Source organism: Lutra lutra, chromosome 15, assembly GCF_902655055.1.
Source record: "Lutra lutra chromosome 15, mLutLut1.2, whole genome shotgun sequence".
NCBI lineage: Eukaryota > Metazoa > Chordata > Mammalia > Carnivora > Mustelidae > Lutra > Lutra lutra.
This window is the reverse complement of record NC_062292.1, coordinates 32,292,330-32,302,513: the sequence shown is the minus strand read 5'-3', so window position 1 is coordinate 32,302,513 and position 10,184 is coordinate 32,292,330. Positions and strand designations below refer to the sequence as shown.

The following is a 10,184-nucleotide window of genomic DNA, read 5'->3' as shown; positions in this document are numbered from 1 at the left end:
ATTCTAGTAGTTTGGGGGTGGAGTGTTTTGGGTTTCCCAAATGAAGCATGTCATCTGTGAAGAGAGAGATTTGACTTCTTCATTGCCAATTTGGATACATTTTATTTCTCTTTCTTGTGTGATTGCTGTTGCTAGGACTTCTAATACAATGTTGACAAGATTGGTGAGAGTGGGCATCCTTGTCGTGTTCCTGATTTCAACAGGAAGACTGTGAGCTTTTTCCCATTGAGGATGATATTTGCTGTGGGTCTTTCATAGACAGATTTTATGAAGTTCGGGAGTATTCCCTCTATTCCTATACTTTGAAGCGTTTTAATCAGGAACAGATGCTGGATTTTGTCAAATGCTTTTTCTGCATCAATTGAGAGGACCATGTGGTTCTTCTCTCTTCTCTTATTGATTTGCTCTATCACATTGATTGATTTGCGAATGTTGAACCATCCTTGTAACCCAGGGACGAGTTCCACCTGGTCATTTTGGATAATCTTTTTTTTTTTTTTTTTTTTTTTAGATTTTATTTATTTGTCAGAGAGAGAGGGAGAGATAGTGAGCACAGGCAGTCAGAATGGCAGGCAGAGGCAGAGGGAGAAGTAGGCTCCCCACCGAGCAAAGAGCCCGATGTGGGACTGAATCCCAGGACGCTAGGATCATGACCTGAGCCGAAGGCAGCCGCTTAACCAACTGAGCCACCCAGGCGTCCCATGGTGGATAACCTTTTTAATGGGCTGTTGGATCCTGTTTGCTAGGATCTTGTTGAGAATCTTAGCATCCATATTCATCAGTGATATTGGTCTGAAATTCTCCTCTTTGGTAGGGTCTTTGCCTGGTTTGGGAATCAGGGTAATGCTGGCTTCATAGAAAGAGTCTGGAAGTTTTCCTTCTGCTTCAATTTTTTGAAACAGCTTCAGGAGAATAGGTGAAAGTCTGGTAGAATTCCCCAGGGAATCCATCAGGTCCTGGGCTCTTGTTTTTTGGGAGGTTTTTGATCACTGATTCAATATCATTACTACTAGGTCTATTCAGGTTGTCAGTTTCTTCCTGGTTCAATTTTGGGAGTTTACAGTTTTCCAGGAATGCATCCATTTCATCTAGGTTGCTTAACTTATTGCCATATAACTGTTGATAATAACTTCTGATGATTGTTTCTACTTCCTTTGTGTTAGTTGTGATCTCTCCCTTTTCATTCATAATTTTAATTATGGTGTTAGTTGTGATCTCTCCCTTTTCATTCATAATTTTAATTATGGTGTTAGTTGTGATCTCTCCCTTTTCATTCATAATTTTAATTCATAAATTTAATTTGAGCTTACTCTCTTTTCTTTTGGATTAGTGTGGCCAATGGTTTATTGATTTTACTGACTCTTTCAAAAAACCAGCTTCTAGTTTCATTGATATGTTCTACTGTATCTCTAGTTTCTACCTCATTGATCTCTGCTCTAATTATGATTATTTCCCTTCTTATGTGTGGAGTTGGTTTGATTTGTTGTTGATTCTCCAGTTCTTGAAGGTGTAGAGACAGCTGGTGTATTTTGGATTTTTCAATTTTTTTTGAAGGAGGCTTGGATGGCTATGTATTTCCTCCTTAGGACTGCCTTTACTGTATCCCATAGGTTTTGGACTGAAGTGTCTTCATTCTCATTGGTTTCCATGAATTTTGTCAGTTTTTCTTTGATCTCCTGGTTGATCCAAGCATTCTTAAGCAAGGTGGTCTTTAGTTTCCAGGTGTTTGAGTTCCTTCCGAACTTTTCCTTGTGATTGAGCTCCAGTTTCAAAGCATTGTGATCTGAGAATATGCAGGGAATAATCTCAGTCTTTTGGTATCAGTTGAGTCCTGATTTGTGACCCAGTATGTGGTCTGTTCTGGAGAAGGTTCCATGTGCACTTGAGAAGAATGAGTATTCTGTAGTTTTAGGGTGGAATGTTCTGTATATATCTACGAGGTCCATCTGGTCCAATGTGTCATTCAATGCTCTTGTTTCTTTATTGATTTTCTGTTTCGATGATCTGTCTATTTCTGAGAGAGGTGTGTTAAGATCTCCTACTATTAATGTATTCATATCAATATGACTCTTTATCTTGATTAACAGTTTTCTTATGTAATTGGCTGCTCCCATATTGGGGGCATAGATATTTACAATTGTTAGATCGTCTTGGTGGATAGTCCCTTTAAGCATGATGTAGTGTCCTTCTGTATCTCTGACTACAGTCTTTAGTTTAAAATCTAATTTATCTGATATGAGAATCGCTACCCCGGCCTTCTTTTGAGGCCCATTGGCATGAAAGATGCTTCTCCATCCCTTCACTTTCAGTCTGGGTGTATCCTTAGGTTCAAAATGGGTCTCTTGAAGACAACATATGGATGGGTCCTGTCGTTTTATCCAATCTGCAACCCTGTGTCTTTTTATGGGCACATTTAGGCCATTCACATTGAGAGTGATTATTGATAGATATTTTTTTATTGACATTGACCTTTGAAGTCTTTCTTTCTGTAGATTGTCTCTATATTTCTGTTCAATGTTATTCTTAGGATTTTTCCTCTTTTATAGAACCCCCCTTAATATTTCCTGCTGTGTCAGCTTAGTGGTCGCATACTCTTTTAAGCCTTGCCGGTCTTGGAAACTCTTTATCTCTCCATATATTTTGAATGTCAGTCTTGCTGGATAAAGTATTCTTGGCTGCATGTTCTTCCCATATATTCCCATATATTCCCTGAATATATCTTGCCAGCCCTTTCTGGTTTGCCAGGTTTCTGTGGACAGGTCTGATGTAATTCTGATGGGCTTTCCTCTGTACATAAGGATCTTCTTTGTCCTAGCTGCCTTCAAGAGGGCCTGCCTACAATTATAATTCTTCATTCTTACTATTAGCTGTCTCGAGGTGTTTGGAGAATCTATAATCTTGGGGGGAGACCATTCTGCCTCTAGTACATGAACGCTGGTTCCATTCACAAGATTGGGATATTTTCATGGAGAACTTGTTCCACTATATCTTCTAGACTTCTTTCTTTCTTTCTCCTCCGCTTCAGGGATTCCAATAATTCTGACGTTGGAATGTTTCATGGCATCATTAATTTCCCAGATTCTGTTTTCGTGGCTTCTAAGCTGTTTGCTCCAGGCTTCCTCCTGATCCTTTCTCTCTGTTTGTCCTCCAGATCACTAATTCTATCTTCTGTCTCAGTTACCCTAGCTTTGAGAGAATTTAGATTAGATTGGAAGCATTGAGAGCATTGTGAACCTCAGCCCTGGTGGCTTTCAGTTCTGCCCCAACATTGTATACATTATCCCTGGTGGCTTTCAGTTCTGCCCTAATCAATTCCTTTTGGTCATCCATGGCTTTCTCCGACCTAACTATTGCCTGGATAATTGTTAGCCTGAATTCCCTTTCTGACATATTGTCTATGTCGATAGCCATTAGATTTATTGCAGAAGACCCATCCTCTGAATTTTTCTTCTGTTGGGCATTCCTTCTCCTAGTCATTTTGGTGAGAGATGGCTGAATGGATGTAGCTGGATGTATCAACTGCGGTGCAGTCAAGGTGCACCCTGGAACACTTCTGAGCAATCAGGAGTCCCCACCCAAATGAAAGAAATGAGAAAGAGAGAAAAAAGAAAAGAAAAAGAAAAAGAAAAGAAAAAGAGAGAAAGAGAGAGAGAGAGAGAGACAGGAAAAAAAAAATAAAAGAGAAGGTTCAGCCCAAATGGGTCCCAAGGTAAGATTTATGATGTATACAAACAAAAACAGACAAACAAGAAGAGTGATAAATGTATATGACAAGATATATATATATATATATATATATATATATATATATATATATGAAAAAAAAAGAACCTCGTCAAAAAGAACCTCAAGTATAAGATTTATATACTATCAGGACAAACACAAATACACAGAAGCACTGGTGGAAGAAAAAGATGGGAGAGTGGTTATAAATTCTCAGTGTGGGCGAGGACGTTTATTTTGATTCTTCCTGGATGTATCTTGATATCTTTGTTAAAGGATTCAACTTTCCTAAGATAAAAGGGGATTAAAAATTGGTTTACCTATAGGGGTAGCACTGATTGGGGAAAGGGGATTACCTTGAAGTTTAACTCTCTATGAATGTTAAAAAATAAAAATAAAAAAAGAATAAACTAAACTAAAATTAAAAAAAAAATAGAAAAGCAAAAGAAAAACACGGGTATATGTATCAAAAAGTTCAGGTTAAAAGGTTATTATGGAATTTGATGTACTGGACATCTCACTGTGATGGTAAATCGGTTAAAAGTTATCTATATAAAAAATGAACCAGAATAGTGAGAACAAATTAAAAATAAAAGTTGTATCTATGAAGTAGTGGTGGTTGTTCTCTTGTCGTCTTTTTTTTTTTTTCCTGGTTGGCTTTCTGGGGGAGGGGACTGCCACATGGGTTTTCAGGCAATGTTCCCTGAGTTAAGTCCTCCCGCCCCCCTCAAGGGGGTGGGCTCTGAGGAAACCGGTCTTTCAGGCTTTTGTTCTCTGGAGGTTTTATGTTTGTTCAGTTTTTTTTTTTCTCTCTCGTCTTGACAGCTTTTGATGGTTTTTGGAGGGTTAGTGGAAAGCAAACTGCACCCAGACCTCCCTCTCAGAGAGAAGCCTCAGTCTGTTCCCCCTCGGCTGCTGGCAGAGCACATTCTGAGTTGTGGTCCCCGGGGACACAGTAACTCCTGCTTGTACCCGAAACCATGACATCAGCGGCTGTCTAGGCAGCTCTGGACCACCAGAGAGGTTCTAAGCAGCGATCATACACTGAGATTTTACCTCTGGACCGGGCTGGGGGTGCCTGGCCTTTCTGGGTCCAAGAGCGCTGGGATGGCGCCTGAGTGCACCTCTCTCAGGGGAGGGCGCGGGGCTCAAATCAGATCCTGTAGCACGGCATAGCACTCACGTGGGGAATGCAAAAATGCTGTGCTTCTTCCGGGTGGCAAGGCTCCCAGCCCCTCTCGGGAGCCGGACCGCATGCGCTCTCAGGCATGCTGGCGGCTCAGGGACCAAGACCTGGTTTCTCTGCCACACTCTCTCTGGTTCAGCACCAGGGGTGGCTGTCCTGTGTCCAGGTACTTAAGCCCCTGTCCCTAACCACCCTGTTTCCCACAATTTCCCCCCATGATCCTTTGCTCTTTTTGAGTGCTTTCAACCGGACTCCAAGTTGATGCTGGTCTCCAGACGCAGAGCACTCTCATATTGGGGTATTACTTTCTAATGGGTCGCCTCTTGTGGCTCCTTTCCCCTTTTGTTTATCTTCTAATATCATTCCGATGTTCCCACTCTGCTTTACCTGACCACTGACGTCTTCTGCCCCCGTAGAGATCCAGACGTGCATAATTTTGATCTCAGGCTGATTTCATGGGTGATCGGAGTTCTTTGGTAGGTAATCAGCTCACTTTGAGGTACAGGTTGAAACGGCGCCTCCTCCTACTTCCCCACCATCTTGTCTCCCTCCCTCACAGCAGGTCTCTTGACAGCCACTGGAGAGGGAGGAGCCCAGCTGGTATGTGCTGGGAGACTGGAGGTTAGTGCTGCAGAACAGGTTGCTGGGGTAAGATGAGCTGCAGAAAGATCCTGGGTAGCACAGGTATCCCCCAAAGGACTTGGAGGAGAAATTTCCAGAGCAGCAGTTGTAGGACATGGTGACAGGTGATGCATTGTACAATGAGAAGCTTCTGAGTTTGAATGCTACTTCTCAGACTGGGGCATTTATATACCCTTATCATTGCATGTGCCACCCACAAGACATATAAAAACAGGTTACCTTCTGCTTTTAACTGAATTGAAAAGATCATCATAATCAAATATCTGTAGTGTTTGTGGTTTTACAACTGGAAAGTGCAGTAGTGTTTGTGCCTTGGAATTCAGATAGTAGTGTTGAATCTTCAAAGCTATTAGTCCTCTCCCTCTACCAAAGTTCACCCAGCAGATCACTCAAAGTACTGCTTCAGAGGCAGACAGTGTCTGGGATGAGGAAAGCTGGCTTAATTAAAAATAATTGATACCCCTTTCACAATCTCTCTCATAATTGTTGCCATCTGGATAGCAAAGTTGTTAACTAACTGATCTATTCATAGTCATTTCTTTTAAACAAAAACACACATCGATTGTTGCCAAGCAAGTTTACTTAATGAATAGTGTCATCAGAAAGCAACCTGTGGTAATATGCAAAATGTAGGAGGATTTTTTTTTTGTCATCTCTCAGTTTGAACGGCTTCAGTGAAATATTAACTGAGGGTCCCTCATTTCCCACGTTCCTTCTTAAATCATAGGCAGAATGGTAAGAGTTGATCTCAATTTTTCTTTCTTTTGTGTAAGCAATTACTTTGGTATAAGTTAAATATTGAAGTTGTTTTATATTATTCTGGAATGTTGGAGGAGATTCATCTAAGATTCATCTAAAAAGCATTAAAAATCACAAAATGTGGCAAAAATTCTCATTTCTATCTCTAATCAGAGGCAGTGCTTATCACTATCCCCAGAACCTGGAAAATGTTCTTGTTCTAAAGAAAGTTTATAACGTAATTGCCTTGAAGTATTGGACCAAAGCAGCCATCTTAAAGAGATTCTTCCTTGCCTCGGAAAGCAGCATACATCACTTTGACTTAAACTGTTTTCAGGTGTTTCTGACAAGTATTACAAAATTTCTAAAATAATGGTCATATTTTTTCTTGTCCTATGACTTGTATTCCACTTCTACAAGCAGGGCAATGAAGATTGATACCTTGATTGAGAAGGTTCATCTTAAAAAAAAAAAAAGAGAGAGAGAGAGAAGGTTCATCTTGCCATGGCTTCTGGGCTGTTTGATTCATTCCTTTCACACTAAAGCATACCCTTCCACTTCCGAACGAAAGTGTTGGAGTGCAAAAACTCCATTTTGTTGAGAAAAGAATGTTCAAGAATTACCTAATATCTGACTCATAGAATATTCTTCCACAGAAATAGCTGATATAAGTGATAAATGAAAATGCTTGAAAACCATTTTGTCTACTCAAAATGTTCATACCCATAAAGTTTACCATTTGGGGACTTAGCAGTTATCCCCAGTCCTCTACCAGACTGGAATCACATTTATAATATCCTGACAAGGTATTCCCAGTGCCCTCAAGGTGGAAATCTCATTACCTACAAAAGTGACTTGTTTTAGATTTTTAACTGAATCTTCCTTTAAAACTTCCACCTAGCAATCTCAGTTTTTTCTAGAGTAAGTCTCAGCTCATTTCCATTAGAAAACATATCAGTTTTTGAAGATGGGTGTCTTACGAGGTTTGCCCATTCTGATAGGTTATTTAAGCCATTTCCTGCACCCATGCCCTACTCTACTTGTGGTCATCAATGCTGCACTTGATAGGAGGGTTTAGAAAAATACTTATAATACTAGTCTTCTAGGCAGAATATATATGTCACTTGATACATGCGTCACATCAGAGGTCCCAAAGGCATTCATTCTTTATTTCACATTATCATCTGTTCTGATTCCCCCCACCCCATTTCAACTTATAAAGATCATTTGTGTATGAATTCTTCCAACACTTGATCTTTCTTTGAAGTCTACATGAGGTAGACACTTTTTTAATTACTTGATTTTATTTACCTTCTGTAGTAAAATTCCTACCCTATGAATGGAAACTAAGAGAACAAAGGCCCATTTTTTATGTGTAGTCTTTATTCTTCTGTTTTCAAAACATCAACCCTACCAAAAATTTACTTAAACTTTATGGGGATGAAGAGTTTTTGATAATTTATCAATGACTTCTATCAAAAAGCAAGTCAACTTCAGGGCAAGGATTCTTCAACTTCATTATTTTTACAATGTAATATTCAATGTACTCATGCAAATATTGGACCCTTTATGCTTTTTTTCCCCCAGGTTTTATTTATTTGAGAGAAAGCATGAGAATGAGCATGTGGGGAAGAGGGACAGGGAGAGAGGGAGAAGCAGACTCATGACTGAGCAGGGAGCTCCACACAGGACTCTATTCCAGGACCTGAGATCACAACCTGAGCAGAAGTCAGACACTTAACTGACTGAGCCACGCAGGTGCCCCTGGGCACTTTATTTTATTTTATTATTTTATTTTACTTTACTTTATTTCAGAGAAGGAATGTGTGAGTGAGAGAGCAGAAGCAATGGGAACAGCAGAGGGAGAGGGAGAAGCAGACTCCCTGCAGAGCAGAGAGCCCAAAACAGAGCTGGATTGCAGGACTCTGATCATGACCTGAACTGAAGGCAGACAACTGACTGAACCACCCAGGTGCCTCTGGACCCTTCATTCTTTATCAAAAACCTGTACACACAAAAACAGCTTGGGTACTTGTATTATAAGAAAACCAAATCATATGAAATATGTAGGACACACATTTAGCTTTCTTACCAATTAAGAGTTCTTAGTGGGTTATTTCTTCTATAAGGTCCACAAGATTTGGAAAATGAAACAGATATTAAGGATTGTAGGGTTTTTTTTTTTGTTTGTTTGTTTTTGTTTTTGTTTTTTCTATTCCCAACTGGGTTCCTAAACTTGGGACAAAATAAATATGCCCTCCAGACCACAAAGTATTTTTTTTTGAACTTTAAACAGAACAAAATTCTCACTGTGTTACCCATTTGATACAATATCTTGAGGGGATAGGATGAATAAAACACCAATCTTACAGGGACATTACCATACAATTATATTCATCTACTCAAGCTAGTTGAATGAGAGATGACATCTTTGCTCATAAACAATTGCTTTGAAAACCTAATGAAATTCTTTCATTTAAAAGTCTGCCTTCATTTAAAAAAAAAAGGTCTTTGAAGGTTAATGTATTTCATTTTGACTGGAGACTAAACATTCTTATTAAAATGGGCACATGCTACTAATCCATTGCTAGTTTAAATAAGCGTCCAGTAGAAGGTAACAGTCACACTCAGCAAACATCTCTGCAACTCAGCTGAACTCAGAACCTGACATGCATTACAACTGCAGCCCTGGAAACTTCTCCTCCCACTCTCTTGGAAGTTACCTGGGGTACCCATGTTCCACCTATGATTCTTTCTACCCCAGCGATGTAGTCCATTCTCCCAGCACCTGCCAGCTGGGCTCCTCTGTCTTCAGTGGCTATCAGGAGATCTGCTGTGAGCCTACTGGCTTGAGGACGTCCTGTGCTAGAGCCAGATCCTACCAGAAATCCTGCTTCTTCCCAAAGAATTCCATCTTCTTCAGTCCCTGTCAAACAAATTACAGGGGTTTCTGGGATGTGGAAATATTGGCCTTGGGTCTCTTCATTGTGGAAGCACTGGTTTCCAATCTCTGGGCTTTGGGTCCAGCTTCAGTCATCCAACTTACTTTACTTCCAGGAGTTGCCAGTCAACTTGTTACCAACCAGCCTTTAGCTCTCACTTTTTTGGATCAACTTGCTAAATATTCCCCATTATTTCACCACTGTTTCTGTGCCTTATGAAACCTTAACATGTAGCCTGTCCAATATCTGCGATTACTGACCATCTGCATCACCAGGACTTGCCATCACCATCTCTCCCAGAGTATGTGATTCACTGTGGACAAAGTAACCTTGGCCTGTGACCTTTTCTAAATCAGATATATGAGATAAATATTGGATTTTCATTTTTATGTCAATGCTCAGAGTCCCGTTCATTCCTCTCCAAGATTTTTCTCTTATTTTTCTCCTAGGATTCTTTCACTTAAGTATATTTCAAATAGCACTGGCATTTAAAGTAAATTTTTCTGTACCATGAATTATGGCACTCCATTTTTCTTTTTCATATGGTACATTTCTTTTTTTTTAAAGATGTTATTTATATATTTGACAGACAGAGATCACAAGTAGGCAGAGAGGCAGGCAGAGAGAGAGAGAGAGGAGGAAGCAGGCTCCCCACAGAGCAGAGAGCCCAATGTGGAGCTCGATCCCAGGACCCCGGGATCATGACCCGAGCCGAAGGCAGAGGCTTTAACCCACTGAGCCTCCCAGGCGCCCCAATATGGTACATTTCTTGAATGTAGCCAGTGCCTTCAACTGTCATCATTAGGTAAGCACCTTTTTGTTTTGTTTTGTTTGTTTCATAGGTTTTATTACTATGTTACTGAATAGAAAACAAGGAATTTAAAGGATAATTTAAATATGTGACATATGTTACAGGTTAAGGATTTATGTACCCCGATAGATGAATTTGTTTA

At 40.0% G+C, this 10,184-nt stretch overlaps 2 protein-coding genes across 2 annotated transcripts; one reads left to right on the top strand and one right to left on the bottom strand.

Annotated features, from left to right (window-relative positions):
* Positions 1–5,462: 5,462 nt before the first annotated feature.
* Positions 5,463–5,647, bottom strand: LOC125085572 (keratin-associated protein 23-1-like). Its single transcript, XM_047704052.1, is given in 2 exon segments — positions 5,463–5,533; positions 5,536–5,647. Coding segments are annotated over 2 exon segments (183 nt in total).
* A 3,311-nt stretch (positions 5,648–8,958) lies between these two features.
* LOC125085571 (keratin-associated protein 15-1-like) lies at positions 8,959–9,410 on the top strand. Its single transcript, XM_047704051.1, is given in 2 exon segments — positions 8,959–9,229; positions 9,232–9,410. Coding segments are annotated over 2 exon segments (450 nt in total).
* Positions 9,411–10,184: the final 774 nt, after the last annotated feature.